The 27,790-nt window shown below is 37.2% G+C and overlaps 1 protein-coding gene across 1 annotated transcript; it reads left to right on the top strand.

The window, feature by feature from the left end:
- The first annotated feature begins 777 nt into the window (after positions 1-777).
- Positions 778-25,894, top strand: LOC149736876 (uncharacterized). The gene is made up of 24 exons (XM_089876173.1): positions 778-955; positions 1,915-1,972; positions 2,335-2,490; positions 2,894-3,075; positions 3,614-3,717; positions 4,664-4,804; positions 6,159-6,249; positions 6,625-6,728; positions 7,232-7,305; positions 7,627-7,805; positions 8,121-8,169; positions 8,352-8,483; positions 8,742-10,367; positions 10,671-10,727; positions 10,933-11,034; positions 12,263-12,773; positions 12,824-12,892; positions 13,116-13,220; positions 13,535-13,632; positions 14,114-14,210; positions 20,797-20,905; positions 22,095-22,168; positions 24,826-24,940; positions 25,240-25,894. Exons 1-24 carry the CDS (start codon positions 861-863, stop codon positions 25,328-25,330), a joined length of 4,419 nt encoding a protein of 1,472 aa, XP_089732299.1. The 5' UTR covers positions 778-860; the 3' UTR covers positions 25,331-25,894.
- Positions 25,895-27,790: the final 1,896 nt, after the last annotated feature.

Genomic DNA, 27,790 nt, shown 5'->3' with positions numbered 1-27,790 from the left:
ACCGTTAAGCGTGGCAATACCATTGCAACTAAAGCATAGAGATTTATTGAGATATATACGGAAGTTTTGTTATAAATAAAGGACATGTTTTGTTCCTTTATTGAAAAATTACCGAATGGTCATTCCTAAAATTATCTGATGATTACTCAAGCGCAACAATCAATCATGCGCGCCCAGCCGCCCCATTTGCATTTTTGCATTGTAAGTGATGGGTGAATTAGATTTTTGTTTGTTTCATATAATTTGTCATGTAATGGTCTGTTTGTTATGCAGGATGCAGCATTTGTAATAATACTTCATGTATAGAAAGATAAAGGCACAGTTATAAATATACATTAGTTTTTGTATGTAACTGTATATAAAAACAAAATAAGTGGGCAAATTTTAAGATAGAACTCATAATGCACGTAGATGTAATTTTAAATTATGTTTCTGCAAAAACAGTTAGTATATTTTCTATATTACTATAACTTACAATAAAGAATATTGTAATAACTACACATTATATTTAGCAGCCACATTTTTATTTGACACTTTTGTTAAAGTAGTTTTAACTCTTAGCATATTTTTAACGCCCGTTGTTTTGCTGGTAACTTTCTTGGTGCTAGTGAATAATCCTCCCCCCACCTTATTTGCTAACCCCCTATACCCACTAACCCCCTAACCATCAACCCCTAATCACCAACCACTTTACTTTATTGCGTTTAAGGATCTGCATTACTTTATAAAATGTATATATATATATATATATATATATATATATATAAACATATTATATATATATAATGTTTTTACAGTGGTGTAAACATAGCTACTTAGTAAGCAATGCAGGATACCCTATAAGGAGAGTATAAACAATTATGTTGCGGAAACTAAAACACGTTGGAAAGAAAGCTTGTAAATATCGTTTCACTGCTGCATTGACCCAATTGGATGTTCTAGCTACAAAATCATGGTAATTGTACTGTAAAGGCTATAAATAATATGTCTTTTTTGCCCTAGCTTCACTAGTAGCTGTATTGAAAAATAGCAAAAGTAGCTGTATTGAAAAATAGCAATACTAGTAGCTGTATTGAAAAATGTATGACAATCAACAGTTGTATGCTCAAATTCGATTTATTTGTCAGTATGACTATGGATGTTTGCGTTCATGAGGTTTCATTTCTTGTGTTTGCCATTAAAAACTTTCTTAGACCCATCTGTTTTTACCCACATTTGAACCACAGCGTTGGCGGGCAAAAACTCCCGCAAAAAATGCCGCTTGTTTATCTCAGTAAATAAACAAATAAAATCTAATATATTTGATACAAATACTCCTGGTTTTAGCATTAGTGGTATATTGTGGCTTTCAAGTTCATACAATTTATATAAAAACTTCACATTCCTTCCAATTTTATTATTTGAATTGTGGCCATTAAAATTAGGTTTATTGCAAGTCAGCATACGAGCTTGATAGCTGTACTTATGGCTCTTTATAATTGTTGCTTCTGCTTAGTGTTGAGTATTTATATCTTACTATACTGACCTAATATCTGTTGTTTATGTTTACATGTTCTTCAGTTTATGTTACCCTATATCAAAGGTTGTAAAACTTTCTGCCATATTTGGTTGTTTACAAATATTTAAACTATTACTTTAAGTGGTGTTGTTTTTATTAACCCACAGTTTCAAAGCAGACATAGCATTTCACAAAATGTTATCCTAAATATTGTAGGTAGCATATCCTACAAATGTTTTCCTTTATTAAATTACTGTTTACAAATATTTTTATAGTTATTTTTAATTAACATACTGTTTTTTTACTGCATCAATGTTATAAAAGTAGGCTACTGTTTTAAAATACATCATGCTACCATATTAAAGTTTTGCACTTTATGTTTACACTTAATAATCTCTCTGTTTACATTGTACTAGGCAACCATACAAACTTGTGGTGGTGCTTGCTAGAAAGAAAAAAAGGAAATCTGGACAGGTATGTGAACACGAACTGGTTTATATTCTATTACATTATATTTTCCAAAATGTATGTCTGAAACATTAGTTCTCAACCCATGAAGTTAATGGCAAATGCCACTAAACAAAATTCTTTTTTAAAACATAATTCATGAATGGATTTAGTGTGTAATTTGCTTTTGCCTTCCAAAAGTTAGATAGGGTACTAAAAACTTTAGCAGAAAGGGCCTTTTTGCCCGAGCTTCACCCCTTACAATAGTAGCTGTATATACCAAAATATATAATTAGAATAAACAATGTTATGCTCAAATTGAGTTTATTTGTCAACAACTCCAATAGCATATCATAACTATCCTTAATTAACTCCATTCTACATAACAGGCACAAAGTTGGCACCCCAGTATTGAAAACCCTTACAAGGGTGTTGTGAAGTGGCCCTCCCATAACCAGGAAACACTAGAGATAAATGTGACCTTGTTCAAAGACTCTCATGGTTCTGATTTTGAACCTAAAGAATGGGTGATTGTGTTGGAAAACGTAGGTTGCTGTATAATTACAATACTTTACTGCTGGTAATATTCATTTACATTCTAAAAGTTTTGCTTTTAAAGAGGGAAATCCTCCTCCACACTTTTAAACATATGCACCGTGTCTACTCTCTGTGGTAATCCTTTGTATTTTCAAACAACAATAATAATATATGCCAAAATTAACATTTTTCTCCTGTTTGAATTAAACAATTTTAATTAAACAATTCCATATCATTTTCTGTCCATTTTGGTCCCATTTCTATTTTAAATGTATACAGTATATAATATAAGGTATGGATTTTTTAAAAAATTTTGTCACAGTATTTTGTCAATTTTACTCCTACTTCTATTTTAAATGTATCAGCTATATTTATATAATTTTACCAATGATATTTGTGTTTTCCTTGCAGGAGACCACCGGTGGTAAACGAAAGGCCATCGCTACCTCACGTGTTGACATGGCCAAGTATGTGTCTGATGTACCAGCTGCTCAGTTTGATGAGATACAACTCAAACCACTGACAACTAAACTCAAATCTGCGTCACTGACTCTCTCCTTTACGTGTGTGTTTATATCTGAAGGCATGGCTACGTAAGTTTTGCATTTTGCTTCTAAATTTAGATATTAAAGTATGTAGACCTTTCTCCTACAGCGCTAATTAATTTGACTGCAATGCTGCTGTATTATAATTTATAATTACATGATATAGTAGTAACTGCATATTATTTTAAATTAGTAAGAATTTTGAATCCATTCTCCACCTTTTGCCAGTACTCATTATTGCTAGTTGTTAATGGGAATTTGACAAAGAATATAAATAATAATGCTATCATTCATATGACCTTTAGGATGTTGTGTGTCTTTTCTCAAACATCATGTGTCATATTCATTTTTTGATTGCTACTACGTTAAATATTGTGTTGGATTCAAAACATAGTCTGACTTCTCTTTTTACGTACCCCATACAGTTTACATAGCCTACGCCTTCACTTTTGTAATTCAGTTTAAAAAATATTTTGTAATTTATGTGAGTTTTGTGTAGTTCAATAAACAAATATTGATATTTTATAATTTTTTTCAGTTTTCTGTAGTTTAATAAAAAATCTGAACATTTTTAAATTTATTTCAGTGAGGCAGACCTTGCTTCAATGGCTGATAGCACAATGACAGAAGACACCATTCATCTTGGTGATATAGATATTGGAAACATGAGAGACCTTGATGATATGGATTGTAAGTATTTAAATATCGGTGATTTATATGTCATGTGGTGTAAATCGTTCTGCCATATTTGCTTTTTTATAGCTTACTAAAGAAAATTAATAAGAGTAACTTTCATTTTATTCTATGTGGTTGAGGTCCCGCTGGGTAATACGCCATGGGACACCTGAGACATAAGTCAGAGTTGGCTTGTTACCTCAACACTAAGAAACTTTACACGTAGTTCATGCTTTTCTGTAAAGAATGGCAAAAGATGTAGACCTAGCAAAACTAAATGCATGGTGCACTAAACATACACTTCAGCGACACAAAGCATATGTACACAAATGTCAGCTGTGATTTTATTACCCACGTTGAGACCCATACAGTCCAAAGGGCACATGTTATGTACATTTTAATCAAGAAAAAAAACACTTCTGGTTCTTAACTTGTGACCAGTTATAAAGGAGTTTAAAACTAATTTTGTAATTTGTATTTTCCATACTGATGCATTGCTACTATTGTCTGCATGTTATTATACAGTCATAGGCTTACATAATGTTAAAATGCTAACATTGCAACTTTGCGTTTCATCCTCTTAATAAGGATATACAGATATTGCTTTTTATTCAATATCTTTTATCAAGGCACCAACCCTGGGGTGGTAGGGTGGACAGGCCATACCTTTTTTTGAACTGTAGTTTCAAATCAAATGTTAAAGTCAGCGATAGTATGGTTTATAAACCCCTATGTCTATTTCCACTTTTTCTATGCTTTAGAAATAATCGTCACCTATACTACACTACTATATTTCGCCGTATATGTTACTCTGTTAATCCAAATATAAAAAACTAATTAGCTAATACTGGTCTAAATCCCCAAATGAGCCGGATTTTAAAATCTTAAGGTTACCTATATAGAATTGAACTAAAATCTTAATTTTCTGAAAAAAATAATATTTAATATTTTTCCATTCCAGTTGAGTTAAGTTCTCGTGCAAGTTCCGCAGATCGAACGTCGAAACATTCGGCCACCAACCAAGAGTTTTACGGCATTGCTCAGCAAATTGAGATGCTGACTCATAGTGTGGATGAAACATCTGAGAAACAAAATTTCGAAGGTACAATTTTGAATTTTATTTAAACAACATCTTTATATAGTTTTTTTTTATATACATAAATGTGACTAACCAGAAATATTTTATTGTAATGCAACATAATAATCATATTGTTTTCAATTTGCTTGCAATAAAACAGGCTTAAACGTGAAAATTACCAATAAATTTGCTCTGAAAATTAGCCTAGAGTGTTTCTATATAAAGGATTAAGCTTAGTATATATGTGGTCTACATTCCAAGTAGAAACCACCAGGCTATATACTTTATTAGTGGCAGTATATTGTTTATTGTTTTAATGTGTTACTTAAATACAACTGTTCAAGTGTTCACCCATGTAAAATGTTATATGTAGTACATTATACTATTGTTTTGATATGTTATTTAAAGACAGTAGCAACTGTTTATCAGCTTAAACTGGTATGATGTCATATACAGTACTTTGTGCTAACACCTTCCTGGTAGTTTTGTGTGGTGCAATTTGCATGCATTATCAGCTATGTCATAGTTTCTGTCTTACGCACATGCTAATAGAATAATAGATGGTCATTTATCATGTGTTGGCTACAAAACTGGCCTTAAGAAATAAATCAATGCCCAGTCTATAACCAGAGCCCTTATGAATTAAATACAGTCTTTTGCCTAGTATTCTTTTTTAATGGTATTTATATATGAACTGACCTAATACATTAAACGTAATATTCTACATTTTTATACATAATATAGTAAACATTGTAACTTTTATGTTTTTTTCCATGGTTCTTGACCAGCCATAAACACACATAGCTTTTATAATAGAAATATTTGATCTAATGATTCACCCATACCATAACATATCATCATGGTATGTGAGGTGTGTAATTATATAGGAAAAAATGTTTCCTAAAATGTTTTGAAAGATCGTTTCTCCCATGTCTATGTGTCTTTTCTCCTTATATGCTGGGCAAGACAAATTTGACTTAGCTAAGGAGCTTAAGCATTGTACTCTCATGAAACATATGTAACTAATATTAATCCCATAAGTACACTGTACCTAACTGTAATGTAGAAAAGAACATATTTTGACCTGGGTTAGCGTTATTATTTATTATTAGCTGTTTACTCTAGTTATTCATGGTTTCAATGTGGGTGAAGTCTTTGTAGAGTACCTAAGATTTAGGTCATATTTGGCCCATTACTCAAATGGACAAAATACAATATGTTTGACGTTTAAATTTACCATCTTTTAAGAAATGTGTTTATTTAACCAAAGCCACATAATTTCCTTATCTAACTAAAGTTTGCATTTAAACAGTGCTATTAATATTTTGTTTAAAATCTTCGAATAAGATAAAAAAAACTTGTCATTGTTATTTTAAAGATAATGGAAGAGCAAAGAGCAGTCGTACCAGCGTGAGTAGCACCAGCTCTGCTTCAGGTCACCTCTCAACAACTGGCTCATTCAGTAAAAGGTAAACAACTGTTACATGAAAACTCCAATATAATCAAATATGCAACTAATCTAAGAATTTATTCTGAAGTGTAAAGTTTTTGAATTTTTTGGTTGCATATTTTTTCTGTTAAATATGTTAAAAATGTATTTGATCTGTAGAAAAATGATTATTTTATGCTGTTTAAATAAGTTCTTCTATAAGACAGACCTGGGTCCTTCAGTTACCCATTGACCCAACACCTAGGTCAAAGATTTCCAACCTTGTTTACAAATGTGCCTTTAGTTGCCCAAAATTAAGCCTAAAATCAAGAACCCATATTGCTTTATATAAAGTGAAAACCCAGCAGCAGAGTGGCATTTGTACAATACATGGTTTAATATGACATATCCTCAGTGCTCAACCCACCATACAACCACTGAATGAGGAAGTGGGAAAAACTGATAATGTCAATAAAGATCAGATGGAACTTCCAAAACGAAACAGCGTTATAGATTCTGGTCAGTAGTAAAGCAACATTATGTTGCCAACATATATCTGTAAATATTACTCTATTGGCTAGAAAATACATTTTAAGGGGAGCTAAAGAAACGCCATACATACATATATATATTATATATGGTTTAATCTTTCTGTTAAAAAAATGTCACAGGTGTTTGTTTTTCATTTTATAGTCACTTTTTTGCTACTTTTCTAATGTTGTAGCTTGTAGGTATATACCATTTATATATTATGGATCTAATATTCTAAAGTGTGGCAGTTTATTATACTCAGTTACAAACCAGTTAAAACGAAATAATATTAAATGCTATCAACCAAGTCTTCCTATATTATAAGTGTAGGCCAGTGGTTTCCAAACTTTTTTTTCGCAAGGGGCCACTTGAGCTTTAAAAAATGTTTTTGGCGCACTTATAGTCAACTACGTTAAGCGTGACATTTCAAACCACGGGGAACCACGGGTGTAGGCGTTTAAACCTGTCATATACATTCGTTATACTTACAGCATCATCTGAGTGTTCAACACCCCCACAAACTAGAAGGATTCTTCCTTCTATTGCTTACATCTCATCCAAAGAGGTAAGACTTATTTAATGAGTCGTTAGTCATACTGATATGATATTGTAACAGGAATACTTTTTCAAGTTTTTTTGCAACAGGGGTACTTTTGTGGTTTTATTGTCAAAAAAGTAATTTAAAAGTATACTGGATATTTATAACCGAGCTATCAGAAGTTAAATTAGTCTTTTTCCAGAAAAGTGAATACTTTTTCGTAAGTAGTGATTTTTTCCTAAAAACAGTGAACATTTTTTACTAAAATAGTAAATAACCCTTTCCAAAATAATGAGTAAGAGTATAAAACGAATATATATTTTGTACTAAACTAAACCTGCACCACAGGAAGAACCAACTTCTTTGAGTCAGTTTTCCCCATCATCAGACCAACTAAAACCAATCCTTAGGTGGTGCCAGAGAGCTACAGAGGGTTACAGTGGGGTAAAGGTTACCAACTTTACAACTTCTTGGAGAAATGGGTTGGCCATCTGTGCATTGCTGCACCACTACTGCCCACATGCAATGTAAGTTAGTGATTTATTGGTTTTATGAATTATTAGTTTATCCGTTGTGCAAAAACAAAGATATTAACTTGTACAGATAAGTACGGACAAAGATAGATGTAGTATAGTAGGGTGGGGTAAGATGGTTCATATCTCACGACCCACAAAACAGCATGGTGACTTTTTAAATTACGAAATATGGAATATTATCCGCTAATGGTAAATATGGAATATTATCCGCTAACCGGCTAACGGTATCCATCTTACCCCACAGTACTGATCTTACTACTTGATTCAGGTAAAAAATCAATGACACAACGTTTTTTTATATTACAGAGATTACGACAGTTTAGATTCACTTCAACCAAAGGCGAACATCAATAAGGTAGTGTGCATGGTAACACAAATTTGATTTATTTTGACATAATACCGTGTAGCTTTCCAGCTACTGTGAAAGTGTGAATTAAAGAAACAATCAAACTTATATATGATGCCATTTTTATTTTGTGCCTAATTAATATTATAATATTTACCCATATAACATATTGTTTATAATTTTCTTTTTAGGCTTTAAAAGGTTTCCAATCCCAAGGTGTAGAAAACGCTGAGTCATTAACTTCATCTGTTATATCGGACAAAACACGACTCGTAACTTTTCTAACCTCCGTTAAAAATCACTTCCATGATTCCCCTGAAAAGGTGATAACTAAACAGTATTAAATATAGTAGGGTGGGGTAAAATGGGTTTTGTTAACACATAATATCCCATGTTTTTTAGTTGCGTTTTTGTTAATATACATTGCTTTAATATTCAATTCGAAGGGAAACAAATTTGAAGACAATCACTGCTCTAAAAAATGTTCAAGATATTTGATCTTGAATCTGTTTTAAAACAAATTCAATAACAATTTTACATTTGTCGCTCGTTGTACCTTTAACACTTCTATTACATGATAGGTTGAACCCAATGCATGCGAAGAAACTTTAGAGGCCAGTATTCCACTTTCAACTTATATAAGCAGCAACCAAGTTATCAAACGGACAAAAACTCTCGCTGCTCCAAAACTTTGCGAGATGGCTCGTATTAAACTCCTCTCTGATCTCGAGGAAAAAGAAGATGAAGAGGATGTTTTCTCGGCTTATTTAGACAAGCTCCTGGAGGATTGTAGCTCCGAGAGTGATCTTTTCCATCCTCCACCTACTCCCGAGGTTTTTGGATCAGAAAAAGTTGTAGAAAAGAAGAAGTCTCCATCATTGAAGTCCTCAGTGATCTTGGAGGATAAAGTTCTCAATTTTCATCCGGAAGAGCCAAGTTCACCCAAAGAAATAAAAGTTGAAATTGTAAAAACGACAGAGCATTTGGTTACTTCCACAACCCCTGTTGAAACTAAATCCCCTCAAAGATCAACACCGGATCAATTGGCACAGAAACTTAATAGTCCCGTATTTCCAAAACCAAAGACCCCAGTGGAAATACATGCAGAAACGAACCATAAAGTTAGGATTTTATCTGCTGGAGAACCACAAATTAGTCAACCAAAAACTCCAAAAATTCCTGACCCAAAAGAAACTAAAACTGTGCCAGACACAACCGAAATTCCTGCTCCTGTTCTTCGTTCCCCTAAAGTTAAAAAAACTTCTGCAGAATTTACTTCTGCTACCCCTACATATGCAATGGGTGTGCCAATTATAGATGATGCAATGAATACAGATTCCGAGGCCTTACCCATCGATATTGTTCTTGCCCAGCTTGGGACTCCGTTAAACAAATCAAAGCCAACAAAGAGCATTGAGAAGCCCCCTAAAACTGTTCAAACTGTGGAGAAACCTTTGCCTAAGTTTCAGAGCAACACATTAGAGGTTTCTGTTATAAAGGAAGAGCCCAAGGTTTTAAAAACTGAACCAAGTCCATCATTTGATATGAAAATACATTTTAATGAAACTGAAGTCATGAGACCCAAGGTATCACATGAACAGAAGGTATCAACATATGAAAAGGTGGTTGCATCATGTGAAAAAACGGTTAAATCACATGAAAACGGTGATGTTTCTGAAAAACAAGATCTAAAGTTGTCAAAAACTGTTTCACGTGAAAAACATGATACTTCATATAAAAATGATAATGTTTTATATGAAAAAAACAATTCATCCCCCAAAATTATAAATGAATCACATAAAACGAAAGAAATATTAGCCACGGGAAAATCATATGATTTGAACAATGTATCACAAGAAGAAACTGCCAAAACATCTCCAACTGTTAAATCATCTCATGGAAAACAATCTCATGAACTTCATGTGGAAAGAGATGAAGTATCATGTGAGTTATCACGTAAAAATGATTCAGCAATTGATTGCGTAATGAAAGAAACAACAACGGATACAAGTACAAATAACAAATCAACTATAAATGCCAATTTAGCAACAATAACAACAAAAACTGATGCAACCAAAACAGCAACAACAGCCAACCTGGATTCATCAACCACAACAAAATCAAGAACAAACAGTAATTCAAGTACAACGTTAAAACAACAATCAACAACAACAACAACAACAACAAACAGTGACAGCCAAACTGAGGTAATTTAAATCAAATGTTCCTAAATCCTAAAAAACAGTTTCAAGCTCAATTCGTTTTAATATGTTCATATCCTGAAGTATTATAGTTATACTGTAGCTTGCTGTAGATAATATGCAACACAGACTGCACATTTATTAGTTAAAAAAAATAGTTAAAAAATGTTCCCACTTCTTATGTTAGTAAGCCTATGAATTGTATGAAGTAATACACCTGGTAAAATGTTTCATACAGTAGCATAGAGCTGCTAGCATTATGTGTTGGGGTGGCCTGGTATATTATACTGATCCTATTCATTTATCCAGGGAAATAAGACCAACGTCTCGAATGAAGACTTGCAGGGAACAATAGATAAACTCTTGGTGAGCAACTGTTTAAACTAAAACATATCTTAGTTCTTTTATATACATAGTAAATGGTAAATGATCGGGTTAAGATTTAAAGGGTTTATGGTATAAAAGTTGTACTCGATTTCACCAACAATGCCAAACCACTTTTTCATGCTACCCCATGTCTGATTAAAAATGTTATCCCAGAATTGTTATCTTCAATACTTCAATTTTTCAGCGTTCGTCTGCTGAGAGAAGTAAGCGAACGAAAACAAACGAGTTAATTGAGAAAGCAAAGGCTGAAGCTTTGTCCTCAAAAGTGGCCAAGCCTTCTAACCAGGTATGTGTTAATGTATTTAAAAACTCCACCGAAACACTACACTGTTGCCCTTGTTTTAGTATTTCAATTTCCTCCCGTAGTAAAAGCACTGATTGCTTACGTAACCTGTCACTGTTTGACCTCTAGCCGTCATGGATGTAACCTCAGTTTAAATGCTGCAAGTTCCCCACAACGATCGTGTTACGTTGTGTTTGCTTTACGCTCAAGTGCCCGAAAATCGTTAGCCGTCCTGCCCCGTTCACCTTACCCCCGGTACACATCGACGAACCCCATGTCCCTTCCACGACCCCTATAATCATCCAGCCCCCTCAAAAGAATGCGGGCCTCCGTTTGAAGGCGCCAGTTATCAGTCGCCCGATTTTCGCCGTGTTTTTTGAACGCATGTAGACCGACTTGACTGCGGTATTGAGTTACGTGGAGGTCGATCGCTGAGTGACAGCACCGTGCATGTCTTCTGTCACCGCTTGACCAAAGATAGCTGACAGTTTGCTTTGTCCACTCGACCGTTAAGTGGCCGGTAATGTTTTACCTGGAGGCTAAAACCGTTGAAATTTCATGTCAGCAAACACCGGCAAAAATTCCAAAATATGTTCAAAATTAGGCTTTAAATATATATTAACTTGGCCAATCACCCACAAGCCCTTACTAAGAATTTAAAAGCTTCCTTAATCTTATTTTTTAAATTAAAATCTCGAAAATTCAGTTATCTGCATTTTTATGCCAAAAATCAGACAGAATTCCTAAATCTATACATTTTTTCGTTTAAATTTGTAATTTTTCTGGTTAAGCCTTTACTGCCTCGATAAAACACACAAATTAGGGTAAAAATGACGGCCAAAACTCACAACAAAACCCGATCTTCTTCGCGTTTTGTTGGCGCCTCTCCTGCCTATTTAAAAGGCCGCGGCAGCTTTACTCATTTTGTTAATCCTATTACATTTCCTCGCGTGCACTTTTAACCTGCAAGCGAATCTATTATCAAGGCTGTGGGGAAACGAAACACCTTGCTCCTTTAAAATTACGTCAGAACTGTGTTGGAACCATATAACCCGCATAACCAGATAACCAATTATTGTAAGAAAACTTGGATAAGAAACTGTCGATGCTGTTTATGCGAAATATATATTTTTGTTATACAATGGGTTGGACTTTATTTTTTTTTCTCTGTTACGTTTTCGTAGCGTTGTTAAACAGATGCCAGTGATTAACGCGATTCTTCTCTCAACAGCGGCAAGCAGAGGTTCGAGCAAGAGCGCTTCGTTTATTGGACGAAACACGAGCATCACTAAGCACTAAGGAGGAACCAACCCACAGTAATCTCACTTCACCTACGAACAGTGGAAGCTCCAGCGCCAGTTGTTCCACAAACGCACTTAACGGCAGCACTAACTTAACCACCGAACCAGCTGCGTCGTCCATAATTACATCTCCAAAAATCACACCTTCTCCCGTCTCTCTTGAACCCACGCCGAAAAAGGCGTCGAATACACCACCTACCCCCCTGAATTCGTCTGGCGCCCAACCAACGCTAGATTCGGGGTTTTTCCCGGATTCGGAAACGCCTACGTCATCAGACCCGCTGCAATCATTACCGACAGTCGAGATATCTTCTGGCGTCAAAACAGACACTTCTATAAAGCATAAAAGCAACCACAACAGTGCGGAAAACGTTGCTGCAAACGACAAACAACCAAACTCAACCCCGCAATCCAGTGTAAAAGGAATTTTAAAGAAAAAAGGTGATTTTTTTATTATTTGTTTATTTTTACTAATGCAATTTCCTAACCAGATGACGCATCGACCCCTGTCAGACACAACACGCCGACAATAACAACTTCTACACCACTGCACATAGAAGGTATATATGAGGATGTATGAAGATACTCTTTTGTTGCAGTATAAGCCTAAGGACTGTTATTTCTCTATTCATTTTCGCTTTTGTAAACTTTTCGATTCTTATTACTTACTATCATGACAAAAAAAGATAATCTTTAATAAAAACTCCTCTCCATGGCGAAGTGGTTAGAACGCTTGTATTCTTTAAGTCATAGCACTATTTTCACACATGTTTTTCCCTTTAGTATCAAAAACAGCCGACACGGATGATGCAGGCGGCTTCCCAGACAACAATAAAGACACCATTAGTCCGATACCCATCGTCAAGAAAAGGGATCATTCCTCTAAAGGTAAAGTTGATATAAACCATGTTGTACTAATTTTACTTAGCTATGGCCATTTTGCTCTTTCATAAACGTTAGCTCGTTTTGTGAATGGAGCTAATTTATTTCCCACTTACGAATTACCACATATGCAACTTTGTGGGTGATAATTTTATTAATTAGTTGAATGTTGCTTTCTTCCCTTGTAGTGTGGTGGGGACCGACAGTCATTAAATACGGGTGTTCTGTTTTAAACAACTCGTGTGCCTTCTACCACTTATGTAACTCTGTGGGTGTCAATTTTTTGTTATATAGTTGTTTACCTCTTTACGTGCACACAGTTACTGACCGCCTATCCGTGGCCAGTATATCTGAATTACACCGAAGGTGGAGCACAGTGCTTAAGAAGAAAGCCAAAGATATTGACGTCATTGACGAGGTAATTTAATATTTCTATGCCACCCATCATCTGCTTTAATCCGTTTTAACTTCATCTTATCCAGTTTAGCACTTGTTTGTGTTAATACGTCAATTATGAGTTGTAACATTGGTATTTATTTAAGCCTTCGTCTTATACGTTTTATGTCACCTCTTATCTGTTTTAACGCTCATATAATCCCGTTTGACGTCCGTGTTATCCGTTTTAACCTACTGCTTATTCATTTTAGCTCAAATCCAGTGGTCCCTTATGGCTTGGCTTAATTGTCAGTTATACAGTACAAAAAACATTAGAATTAAGATCCATAAAATAATAATTACCAAAAAAGTTACATACGTTTTGACTCGTAAATAGGCACATGAGGTGTGTGAGCCATAAATTACTGAAAATATGTGTCAAACAGACCAATCGTGATATAACGACAGTCGTTGTCCGCCACGTGGGAATAAATAAGTTACATTGATTGAATCATTCATTTTAGCTTGAAAACGATCGTTTGGCGCTAGAAGAAGAAATGAAAAACGTTGAGGAGAGATCACGTGAGGTACAACTTGAGCTTCAAAGTATCAACGAATCAGGTATGTTTTACCACGCTGTGGCGCCCGAGAGCTGCCTTCCGTGGCGCTGGGCAAGTCCAAATTATTCGAGTTGTACAAAGAACGAAACTTGAGTCACGCGAACTAGTTGCTGTACAAACATTGCAATTTAAAGCGTCGCAATTTTATTAAGCCTCACTGGAAGCTGTAAAAATAACACACAGGCGTAAATTATCGGCGTTTGACACACGTACATGGTACTACGTGCCCGCCATATTTCGCACACAACCAGTCTTCAAATTCTCACTCCAAGTTTTACTCGAATCAAACAATGATGAATTTGAAACGTCACAAAGACCACGCGTTGCCATAACAACGGCCCAGCAACAGATGCAAAGCCAGCTCATTAAATTTTCAAGTTAATCTTGTAACTCGATCGACAAGCAATCCCAACCCCCCGTTCGTTCCCTTAATCCAGTCAAACTAGCAAAACGACCTTTCTGCTAATTGAAATCCCATATCGCGCAGCGCTATATTCATTGCGCTCGGTTAAATCGCGTTAGCAGCTCTCTTTCGCGACGAAAACTCAATGCGACTTGAAAATTGGAATTAATGCCGCAATTCCTTGTGCTTTGCATAACAACGCTGCCCGCTTTTCATAAATAACCCGCTTATATGCTTGATTTAACGGTGGGATTACTCTGTTTTTGTCGAAGGGATTTCGAACACTTATTCAAACCACAAGCTACAATGCATAATTTAAACGCTGCTACTTTCCATGCCCAGTACTGCTTGTTATCGGGCGTTTTGCATCAAGGTCTTGTATCTGATATGTCGTCTATTCCACCTGCTTAACGCGTAATTCGTCGTGCTCATCGCCCCACACACACACAGGCTAATACTTCTCACAGCAATCGGGCAAGCCAGAGCCCCGAAAAGCCTTGATCGGATTTAGGTGGTTCAGCCGAAAACATATAATCGGTCTCGCCGATCTAAACTCATCCCAAATCCCTTCCGAAGCTTTATAGAAGGCCATGAGGCGCGCCCTGCTCTTATTTTAGCACTTTACTCCACTCTGGAAGGATCAGGTGTATACTTGCAACAGAAAAATATATATAACTATTAAAGTCAGGCAGTGGCTGGACAGTATCGAAGATATACTGTATATATACGCAGATGAGGTTTTGGGATATATTTATAAACAACAATATAAATAATGTAAGTACCGTGTAATATGTTTACTGTTTATCTACATAAGCTACTGTACACTTAGACAGTTATCCAGCAGTTAATTTTCTTGGCAGTGTCGCTTAAACAAAATGGCGGCCAACGTTTCCCAGTTACGTCATTTCGAAGCGTTGAGGGAAAAGTTATATTTAACAGCGTTATTATTGTTTTTGTAATATTTCCTTTGGCGGTGGGTGTTGGGTGCTCATTCCAGGGCCTGGTTTCAGCATATATTGTATAAGGTTCGGTTCGTTGCTGTAATTTCATCTGCCATCCAAACGTGGCACCTCTTTTTCGATAAGCGCAATTTGGCTTGGCGCTTGTAGAAAATTGCTGCTTCCCAGAGTAACATACCGCGCAGGACAATTTTCCTCACCGCCAACACTTTTATGTTAATCGGAGAAAAAAACGGTGCAAGTCTCGAGATGCCGCGTCGCAATTCGTGATCCTATCGCCGACCGTCGTTCGATTTCAGGTCGCCCTCTTGTCAGTCAGGATTAGGAAGCGGCTGAAGCTCCAGCACTTACGAACCTCCGTTCTCTTTCATCCCGAGGCCCATTACTCGCCTTTCGTTTCTCCCCCCGTGAAAGTTTAAATCTTGTCGTTCCGTCTTCGTCGTCCCAACCACTTACAAACGACCGTAACACGCCCGCGGAAAATCACCGGCACAAAGCGCGTTTACGAATGCCACGCTTTAGAACGTAAATGGCAACTCATAAACGTCGGTATTTGTGGATGTTATATCCGGCATTTTATAAAAACGAAAAAATATATCCCTTTGACACAGAAAGCAAACAACTTTCGTTCTCAAATCATTTTTTCGAATATGAAACTTTAAATGTCTGCCAAAAGTCCAAATTGTTTCACTATCCTTAAGGGGGACTGATTAAAATACCTTTAATTCTTTAATTTCCATCAAAAACAACCCACAATCTCCCTTGGCTCCACATATTTTCCGTCCAATTTCCGTATTCTTGATCGCTGATCAATCAAACCGCGCGGTGGCGTGAAAGAGCCACGTAATCAACTTGAGATTGATCATCGGATAAGCTGTCACTTTTGTATCCCGTGCTAACTCGAACACGGTTCCTTAATTAGCAACCCTTCAATATTTACTCCCCGACCAACGTATCAGCTCTTCTTATCGCATTTTTGACTCCCTCAAAATTTCGTTACTTTCTCGTAACAATTGCAATTCTCACACGAAATAAAAACAATGAAAAATTCTCGTGCCCGGTTTCGTATGTTTGTTGTACATACTGCACGCCGATTATCATTGCTTCGCTTCGTCCCCAACTCGTTTTTAAGTCGCCGCGCGGCCGCTTACATATTTACGTTTGATTCTATCGCCCATCACAAATTAAACATAATCAACCGTAGTTTATACACCGACCGCCTACTACGAAGAAAGCTCACACCGCACGATCAAAGCTGCCACCATGGCTCTGTTATAATGGTTTATATGATTCAACTTACGGGAATTACGCTCAAGGTTACGCTAGCTACAATGTTGCTTGTTTTAGCAACTTGTAACTTCCCTGCACGATACACGAAGCGTTTATTTACAATTTGTCACATTTTCAGGATAGTAGTAGGGTGGGGGAATATGGGACACCTACCTCTATTTTCTTGTCCCATTTAGTACTAAACAAAGAACAATCAAAGAATGATAAAACCGTATCCTCACAATTCCCATAGACCGTTTTTGATTGTTTAAAACACGATTAGAATATTTGGGTATTTTGTGCTAAAGGTGCTCCATCTTCGGATCACATTTTGCCACATTTTAAATTGAAAGCTTAGCAAACAACAGTGCTACTGCAATGTACTACTCACACTACACGTTTTTGCCGCAATAATCGACATGCGTTTACACCACAGTTTCTGTACATTTTCCAAACTTTAACGGCGTCAGTTTGGGTTTTTTATTATTTTCAATTGACAGTAACCAATAGTTTTAATTCCTTTACACAACTTACAATACACTTTTCAACACAAATTATAACCAATTCATTTAGATCACATTTTCTCAACATTTCCACAGTATAATTTCGTCAATTTACGGATTTTGAGTATATGTATATTTAACACCACAACTCTTATAGTTAGGAGCTAGTTTTCGTTGTCCGTTTTCTTATCCATACACCACATACGGCAAGCACCCATTCAACTATTTCGTAGCGACATGAAATAATAACATGAGCCCTGGACAAGAGGAAAACAACCCGGGTGGTCGTCTTTATGATGTCACAATGCCTTCTCTCCCACGTCATCTGTCCCAGCACTCAATCAGCACAAGTGTCCAAGCATTGTAGCTTCGCTTGTATTTTGACAAGCACCGATGTACGAAGTGCCCTCCTAGCTCTACGTCGCTTGTAAAGTTCCTAACTGACAGGACAAAACCTAAACCAACCAAGTTATGCTCCTATAAACATTTAATTTATTTCTATATGCCATATGGTTTACAAGAAGATGCCTATTCTCTATACAAAACATACTAATATTTCACACATACTGCTAAAAATTGACCTGCACACCCATAACATACAACAACACTCATATAAACCACATATCCGCCGATTAAACGGTTCAATTCGTTTGAAACCCACCCCGCCCTTCTAGGTTAAAAAATGGCATAAATTCCTCCCAGAAGCAAAATCCTCTTCCAGCTTTACTTACAACATGGGTGGCCATACATCGTCAGCCTAATTCCCAAATTCCCGTGTTAGCCTTCCGTCAGCGATCGTGGTTGGTTACCGTTTCATGCGATTAAGTGAGCGCGCCAATCCCCCAGCCCATGAGTGGCTTACCTGTCACAATTTCAACGAGTCGTGGTCTCGTATTTCTTTTCCACGCATTGCTTGCAAATAGTTTGTCCGTTTATACATACTATGTTCTAGGTAGGGGTAAGATGGCACACATTTCTAATTCTTTTAACGCCCTATTTTGTTCGTTGCGCGTTCGAATGTTGGTAGCAAATATGGGTTGCATTAGGTCGGGGTAGGATGGCACGCAGTTCTATTTCTTTTAACGTCCCATTTTGTCCGTTGCGCATACAATGTTCGTTAGTGTTTTGGTTTATAGGTTGGGGGAAGATGCTTCATGTTTGTTTTTCATTTTAGGTCCTATTTATTTCGTTGCTCATACGAATGTTGGTTAACACATGTGTGTTTTAGTGGGCTGTTGTAAGATGGTTCATGTTTTCATTTTCTTTTATCGTCCTATTGGGTTGTAAACAAAGAACTTTTACAGAATTATGTAACCGTGTCTTCACGGTTTTAAAAAAAGTTTAGTTGTTAAAAATACCATTTAGAAATAAGGTATACTATGTGTCAATTGCTAACAATATCCATCTTACCCCACAGTATTAATAATAGTTTTATAAATATTCAAGGAGTGTTAGGGCCCACCATGTCTAATGTAGATTTACAACGTTGTAAAACATACGGATCGAATATTGAATGCATTTCAGCTGAACATTTTGCGGGATATTTTGAGACTACTATGTCGTCATATAGGTAATTGTGACCTCACTATCCACCCACCTACAACACAGAGCCGTGGGCGAGGATTAGTTTTATATTTCTGCAACCTTACCCGGCTGGATTAATCGCTGGATATCTAGCACATCCCAGCAGACGCATCCCAATTTCCGCAGTATAATTTCCCTACAGTGTAGTTTCGCATTCCCGGGGTAATGGCGCCCACCTCGAACACCCGGCATTGCCGAAAAGTTAGCGCATTGTCGCTTTACCACTGCAACCACAACCCAAGTTTAATGACACGTCGCGTGACAAGGAACAATCAAAACGCTCAATTATTTCGACGCCTCGCAACCGCAGTGCGGCTAATATGACGATACAAAATGCTAAACTCACGGCTTCTGTTGTCCGAACTTTACGACTTCCGTCGTTAATAACACACGACAAACCACACGCGTTATAACCGCACGATGGCGGAGTCTAGTCGTTTAATTCCAGGGTAAAATGCGCCATGAGAAAAGGCTCAATTCTTCACACAAAGGTTGAAGTACTACGAAATGTATAAAATACCAAATTCAAGTCCAACGAATTTTATTTTATCGCATTTTCGTCTGAATGACATCATTTGTCTCTTATTTAAAAAAAATGACCATCGTCCAACTTCATAAATACTAAAAAAGAGTCACAGTTACTCACACACAATTATCATTACTTTCAATTCTACAACACACAAAATTTCTTACAACATAACATGCTACATACAGTGTATGTTAAATTGGGGTCGGCCATCTTTTAAAGACGCGTCAACCTTCATACGAAATACCGCGACTTACAGAGAGTACTCTCCTACTCAAAGAAAACTTAACTCAATAAATCGTCAGCCATTCGTGCTCTCTCAATAGAAGAAGAGTATTACCGTCTTCGTTGGTCACAAAATCTCCTCCGGTTGTTGAACCAACATCTCGGACCAACTTATAATAACTGCTTCATTAGGATAGTTATATACTCGCACTACAAACGCTCAACATTGGTGTCGTATACAGTTTGTGCAAGAGTTTGAATCTGGACGAAAATTGTTGTCTTTTTTAGTAAACTCCACGTTTAATTTGGGCATAAACGGAATACTGAAAATATTAGAATAGATGTTTCTCCTTGTTGTAGATGTTTCTTCTTGTTTTATTTCCTTCTGTTTATAAGAAACTGCAAAAAAAACGTTACAAGCTCCTTGCTTTTTATAAAAGAAACAACAATAAAGGCAAAAAAATCGTTCAAAATCTAAGCCCCACGTAATTCTGTGAGTAATTAAGCAGTTTCCGGAGATGTAGCTTCGTCGGCGCCATCTTTCCCTCCCTGTGTTTGTTGTCTGCACTTATTATCGTCGCTCTGTCGGTTCCCTTGTTCCACTCCGTCAAGCGCGTTTCGTGGCCACCCCGTTCACACTCCGGCTCCCCATTCATCTTAGTTTTCCCACGCTTCGTGACGTATATCGTGCGCCACTTGTTCGTTACGTCATAACGACGATGCGTCGCCACCAACAGTATAGAGTGGAAACCTGGGGAAAATAAACAACCACCCGTGGCCCTTCAACAGCGCACTTATAAACCTCGCTAAAACACGCTAAACCGACAATAAAGCCGTATAGCACTAGTAATGTAGTTATTCGTAAATTGAACATTTTTTTACAAAATCCCCCTATGTTTTAACAGGTTTCAGGATTCGTAATTCCTTTTACGCTTTTTTTGAAATTTTTGCAGAACGACCCTATTTTTTAGCATGTTATATACTATACTTCGCAAGATGCATTTTACTGCTGTATTTTTTGCTCATATGCAAGCATTTAAAAGTTGAACTTGGTGGCATGTAACTACTGCATTGTAATATGTCACTGTTCGATATTTATCACGCTAAATCTCACACAGGTCACCACCGTTCACACAAAGAGCGAGAAACCTTATTAACTCAAGAATGGTTTCAACTTGTGCATAAGAAGAATGCAATATTACGTGAGCAAGATCAACTTATACTGATGTAAGTGTATCTTGCAAAAATATACTTACTTTTTCTAATCTACTATTCTACTTTAATATAGTAGGGCGGGAAGACGGGACACCTTTAGCACACAAAGTCCGAATATCCTGACCGAGTTTTAAACAATTAACAACACTGTATTAAAGTCGTGAGGATACGGTTATAATTCTTCGACTGTTTTTATTTACTTTCAAATTAGGGGGTGTCCCAACTTCCCCCACCCTACCACATGTATTTAAAAACAAAACTATTTCAGAACATAAATTCTGGTACAATTATTAATAAATAAGTTCTTTAGCAGTTGAAAAGTAAACGTTATAACGCATACAAACTACTATGAACCCAAATTACCGTTTCAAACATAATCACTATACCATTACACAAAATATTACTTATCAATTACCAGAATTAAGCTCATTTTCAATACTTAAACTTCATCTGGCCCCAAATGTGACCTTAATTTGACCTTTTCAAGTAACTCTCAAGGACACACCACTTGATTGTGAGTCGGTTCCTAAAAATCCCACTATGGCTAATTGTCGTCACTGTTAAATCGAATTGAACTGGTTTGAACCGGTTCAAATGACGTCACGATGTCGAGTGTTGTACGGTGACTATGGTTGTGTCTTTTGTCCACCCATCTTCGTGTGTATTGTAGTGTTAGCTGGCGCCTAGGATAGTCCTGTACCGGATATATGTCACTTTGAAGTACGAGAGTCAAGGGATTAAAGTCTTTTGTGTGGAATTACTTTGACTGTCTTATGTGTGAGAATAAAATATCCCTCATACGATGCCAAACCCCATGTGCCTCTTCAGGAGTTTTTAAAGATGACCAGTTAATTAATTTCATATATGTTTTAAATACAGTAGTTCAATATCCATTCAATAATCTAACATTTCACGTGTGGCTTCCATGGTTTAAAAAAATGTCTAGTTTATTAAATAGTTCAATTTTGGTGGCACGTTTTTTCTTGATTACAATATTTACTTTAAGTTTAGGCTTCTAAAGCAAAACTTTAATATAAATTGATCTTACACTGTATTGTGAGTCGCAACGCTGTCGGTGGGAATCGTATTTATTAGAATATTTATGCCGACTATTGGTACAATCATTCATTTACATTTAAATCCAAACTCAGACTTTTCATTAACCATAAATCGTTTAACTTTAACGTTCACTCCTCTTTAGGGAAGAAGATCAGAGCATCAACAGAAGGATCGAGAAAATCCACGAAGAGCTTATTCCTCTTATGGCAATCGAAGGTACTATGACGTCACTATGACGTAATAAGCGTGTTGACGTAGCAAACTCAGTATTTTTGGTTGGTTTTTAAGTTTTGACATAAGCCGCACAAACAGCGTCGCGCGTCGCTTATTACGTCATAATGCGAGTTTAAAAAAGAACTCGCGGTTGCTGTCGAGCACGCAGCACGGCTAGCAGGCTCCAATGAAATCAAAAGCGCAACGATTGAGCGTTCTAAGCTGTTTGTTGGCCAAGCAGGATTATTTCTCCGCTTTAAAGCGTCCTCCGCTCGATCAGATAACTTAGCCGAGTATTTTATTAAAATCCTTAATCCCCGGCACCATGTCTGGTGATGATTATGTACATGGAGGTATTGTGTGTTTAATTGAAGCTTCATAATGTGGTATATGGGCTTGTTCTTGTTAAAATTGACACTTTACACAACACGGGAACGGCGTGTATGTTTATTTTGAAGGTTTTCTCACTGAAGTATTTGACAAAAGCCGCAAATTAAGTTGTTTTCGCAAAAAAAAAACTCTTTTCGTTTTTCTGGAAAAATATTAATGGTTCCCAAATGTTTATAAATCTCCATTTTTTACCGCTAATCTCTTTTTCGTAGAAAACACTTTAACAATTCAATCTTTTTTCTCAAAAAAATCCACCTGAACAAGATCACAAAAATTCCCCCCAAAAAATCAGCCCCCAAATAAAAAATGCGGTTTTGTGCGCAAGACGGTAGGCGGCCATCAGGTCATGATTTGTCGTTGATTTTATCCGCACTGGTGGCTGCTTATCGACACGTATCTGGCGCTTATGAGGAGTTAATCTGGCCCGATGTTCCTTGTTTCTGTTCAACCCGAAATCGGATTAAACCAAACTCGGGATCAAAGTTATCTGTACTTATGATCTTGTGCTGGATGTGTATGTTTGGCAATCGCCTCCGTGCGTGGCGGTTGCGTAAGCTCCTTCGACGTCCCCGATTAGATCTGGGCAGCCAGTTTGATGCCGATTTCGAGTTATTTTAACGTCTCACTCACCCTGTTTCATAGAAACACTATTACCGATGGGTGAAATGGCGCCGCCGCTTTGCCCAAAATGGTGGAGCCGCCATTTCTGTTCGTACCGATCAAGGTTATTAATATTGTTTCCAGCACACTTGGTATTGTGACGTCACAACGTGATGTGATGACGGCGCCGCTGTGTCTGTGCATGTGACTAGTGTTTATAATTACTTGGCTCCGACTTCGGTCCCAGCACTTCTCGCGTACAAAGCTTAATTGTAAAAAAAATTATTTTCGGCCGAGAATCGCTGACAAGAGGTATGCAGCAATTCAAGGCGCTCAATAACCGAGCAGTGCGACACCGTATGTTGTGTACAACACCCTAGCTTTAATTAAAGCACGAACGAGCATTTCGCTTCGTAGAATTGTTTTCGTCCACGTTCTAGCCCAGCAGAGGCATTTTCTCGGTATCGTGCGGGCAACGTTCACTCGCCGCAGTTCCGTTCGTTGATTGTTGCTTCAACAAACCAACCAGGATATGTATATCGCGCTGTTTATTTTCCACCGTACCCGCACTGTGTCCCGTGCAGTCGCAGGTGCTTGGCAGCCCATGCTTTCCGCCACGCAGTACTGTTTAAGGCGAAGGTATGCTGGCGGAGAAATCCTGCCAATTACTTGAAGTGCTTCGGAGAAAAAGCAACACGACGACGAATGTGGATAATTAAACAGCGGGAAACCGAGATGCGGAATCGCCGTGCAATTAAACTTGTTTGTGGCCGAACTCATTGTCTCGTAGTCGCCGTAATTTCTACATCGGAAAGCGTAAATCCTCGCGGCGAACCGCAATACCTGATGTAGCAGCAGAAGTCGCCGAACTTTGGCTAAAAACGCTACAATTACGACTCAAAACCCATCAGTTAAAACTTGTTGCCTCCGAGACGCGAATTCATCATTTTACTCGAGCTTTCAATGAAGCTCTTGTGTTTCGTTACAATTGTTTGTAACCACCTGTCACTGCGCGACCCGCGTAGCCTACATCATAAACAAGCCATTGTGACGTCATACATAGACCACCCGCCGGTTTGTTTACGTCATTTACGTAACTGGTCGGCACTCGAATAGCTTTTAATTCATTACTGCAATATAGCTTAGCTGGATTATCCTATGCCGCAACATTGCTTGGCGTATTATTATTAGCCAAACCCTTATTTGTTTAGAAGCTTGTACTACTTATATTGCCAACCGTGAACTTTATTTCAGGCTTTGTTTTTCTAAACCAATATTTACAAACTTCAAGTTTATTGTCAATATTTATGTAAAAATGCCAATTTACTTACTCGAAAACCACCTATAATAACCATGATAATATTTTAGCTCAATATTTTTCCATTTCTTGTTTATTTATGATATTTTTCACCGCTTTTCAATCCTGAAAAGATAATCTGTTATACTCACCCAGAGTATTTATTTTCGTACCTTTTTATTTCTTTTTTGTTTTTAATATTTTCTTACTTTTCTACTATTATTGCTGTTATATATTTATTTTATTCATTTATTTCTGTTTTTTTTTATTATGTTAAATTAATATTTTTTTCAACAAAATCTAGTATTACTGCTCAGTTCTCCATTTTTAAATATTTTTTGTTTGTTTATGTTAAACTTGGTATTTTCTCCAGATATAATGAAGACTGTGGCGCAAAAGGAAAGGGAACATTTACTTCTTGAAGAAAAGTTTAAACTCGTGAATGATCGTGATAGGATTAATCAGGAAATGAATGAAAAAGAACAATTGTGAGTTTTCATATGATTGCACATTCTCGTGATCATTTTTCATGGTGATTTATTATGTGAGCATGGTTATGTGATTACAATATGATTGAAAAGATTCCTTTAAAATATTTTGTGATTATTTTCCCGTGATTCAATTCACATGAATGTTTCAAGATTTTGTGACCGTGATTGTGAATCAATTATTGCAAATCGCGCACCCATTTCTTAAAACAGTAATTATCTCACGAAGTGACATCGTTCATATTTTTCGTGATATTCTTCATAATTTTTCACGAAATGAATCTCATTTTTTCACCCAGGGCACTGGAAGAGGAGGAAAGGCTTCAAACAAGTCTTGGACAGAATATGCCCAAGGTCGTACAGCAGGACGAAAAATGCCTAGTCATGTAACAATGCTGTGTCATGATGACGTCATCTTGCCATATATGGTTCCGAGAAAAAGATACGAAACAGTGTTATCCTATTTGACGTCGCTATGTAAATCCTTTAGTTCATATCATCGCCTGGTCCTTTTCTCCGACTAAATACAGCCTTTTAAATGAAAGCGAATTGTTCCTTTGCATTTCTTTGTCATACAGATCCAGTATAGACTTCTACTCCGAAGATCGTGCAATACCCCTCTTATATACATAATCATGTATTATTTACATTTGCAGAGATTTTATCCGCAATAAATCAGATGTAGCGCCGGTGTACCACACACACACACGTGTTGTCATTAGCATTTCTTCAACTTAATGCGTGCCAGTCTATCATGTACAACAAATATATAAAAACATATTTTCGTTATCGTATTTTTTATTTTATCATTTTCTTTCTTTGTCACCTCTTTTTTCCCCATTCCGCAATTTTGTTTTTTTTTGCCTAATTTTCCTAATATGGTATCGCCCTTATTACGTCATCAGCGCTGCTGTCTATTAAGCTTGGTAAAAAATAAAATATTCGCTCAAAGTTCCCAAGACCTTTAGGCCAGCGAGTTGCAAGGTTAAGTAAACGTAAACAGAACTTGAAGTGTTTCTAAAAACCGAAGTCCCCACTTGAGATTGACCACTGCCTCGTATACAGCGAGAATTTCAAATGTCATCTTTGGACTTGATATTCTATTTTCTCCGCTCCGGCGGCAAGCAAAAATTGCCGCTAAGCCGATTAAAACGCTAAGCGATCTCCGTACGGTTTAGCCGCTTTGAAGTCGGCAAGGTGTGTAGCGCATGTTGTAAGAATTCGCTTGAGTATTAATAATGTTTACGCCCTCGCGGCGTCAGATTTGGAATGCAAGTGTTGTTTGGGTTGCATGAGTTGTATGCTGTGCAAGAACACACCGACGATAGGCGTGGTTGCACCGAGGGGCGGACGCCAAAAAGAGGTTTGTTCGAAAAGAGATAAAGGAGTAAAAGAGCTCCCAGTATAAACAAGGGGGCATCTAATCATCGACAAACCGACGAAAATGTGTGGATTATGCAGCTCGATTGTGACGCAAGAAACGGAGCGCGTTTTAATCGCGGTGTCGCCCCAACGCGCGGCAAGGTAAGCCGATTTCTGACGTACAAAATATCTAAAAGTAAATACGAACGTTCGCCGCAAAAGACCGATACGTGTCTTGACGGTGAATAGTTTTCTTATGCGCGCACAAAGGCCTACAGTAAACCAGTGAGCTAGCAATTAATGCCAAGTTTTGCGACAGAACTATAAACCGCCGATCCATCAATGTCATCCAACTATTTCAATATTAGTTCTATCTACAACACACCCAAGCAATGAACGACGGCGGGTTATACTTGGACCACCGGCACGCCGGGTCGTGAAAAATTTAGCGACTTCGGCCCGCACCCAATTCGTTTTGGCGAAAGAACCGCTTGAAACCGGGCCGTTTCGGGCGGTGGTAATAATTCTATTGGCGAGGTTACTAATCGTGTATAATTATTGCTTGCTGGTTTAAAACAGTCGACTCTAAATGTGCGGATTCATCAGTTCAAACGGCAGTGCCGGCAGAAACAGGCCGCTTGCCAATCGGCGAATATTTACGGAGGATAATCCTCTCACAGATCGCGAGGTAGTCGACGTTTTGGGCGAAATGTTATTGTTAAGCCCATATCGAACATAACCAGCCTAAAACCAGAACTTGTAATTAAGACAAACCGTGTTCTATTAAACCGCAATTTCGAATCACGCCCGTTGTAAAGGAGAAATACCTTTCAGTGTGTCGCGTTTTTTTAAAATGTCGACATATATATAAATATATATACATTTTTTTCGGAAATTAAAACCGGCTGTTACCGATCGACCATAACACGTTTAAAAAAACGGATAGAACAATAACATATTTTTAACAATTTCCGTTCAAGCTGGTTATGAGAAAATTAAAAATAGCGTAGGCTGCAAATTACAGCGAACACAAAAGTAGCGTTTCGGGTTTGAATTTCTTTGAAATTAAAAATGATTCATAGACGATTAAAACTGGTGGAAAATCCACGTTTTCGAAGTTTTTGACAAGTAATTACAAATGTGAATAATAAGAGACGTTTCACTTCCAGGAAACACGTATGACGTACCCCTCGCAAACATGGCTGCCACGAATCGTTCACGAAGTTTTCGCAGCGAAAATTCCCGTTGGTTTTGACACAACAAACAAAGAAGTCATTCGCGATTAATTTGCTTTCAAGATGCGCCCGCTTACGACTGTTGATACACAAGCGAACCTCACAGCATTTGTTTCGAAGACAAAAGCTTACTGTGGTGGTATCTCGAAAAATCGCATTACCTGAACGGAGGACAATAGGCAGGGCGTCGTTTAACAATGGCCGATCCGATTTGGCTTGTAAAGTCCCGGATAATACGAAGGAATATTAATAA

This window comes from Ciona robusta, chromosome 4 (assembly GCF_009617815.1).
Source record: "Ciona robusta chromosome 4, ASM961781v2".
Taxonomy (NCBI): domain Eukaryota; kingdom Metazoa; phylum Chordata; class Ascidiacea; order Phlebobranchia; family Cionidae; genus Ciona; species Ciona robusta.
The sequence above is the reverse complement of the archived record's forward strand: the minus strand, read 5'-3'. Positions and strand labels throughout refer to the sequence as shown.

What these genes read in the sequence shown, in the direction of transcription:
- LOC149736876 (XM_089876173.1), top strand. Translation starts at nt 861, where the DNA reads ATGTTGCGGAAACTAAAACACGTTGGAAAGAAAGCTTGTAAATATCGT. An exon ending in TGAGAAACAAAATTTCGAAG is followed by an intron (nt 4,805 to 6,158) that starts GTACAATTTTGA and finishes GTTATTTTAAAG; the next exon opens with ATAATGGAAGAGCAAAGAGC. An exon ending in ACTGGCTCATTCAGTAAAAG is followed by an intron (nt 6,250 to 6,624) that starts GTAAACAACTGT and finishes ACATATCCTCAG; the next exon opens with TGCTCAACCCACCATACAAC.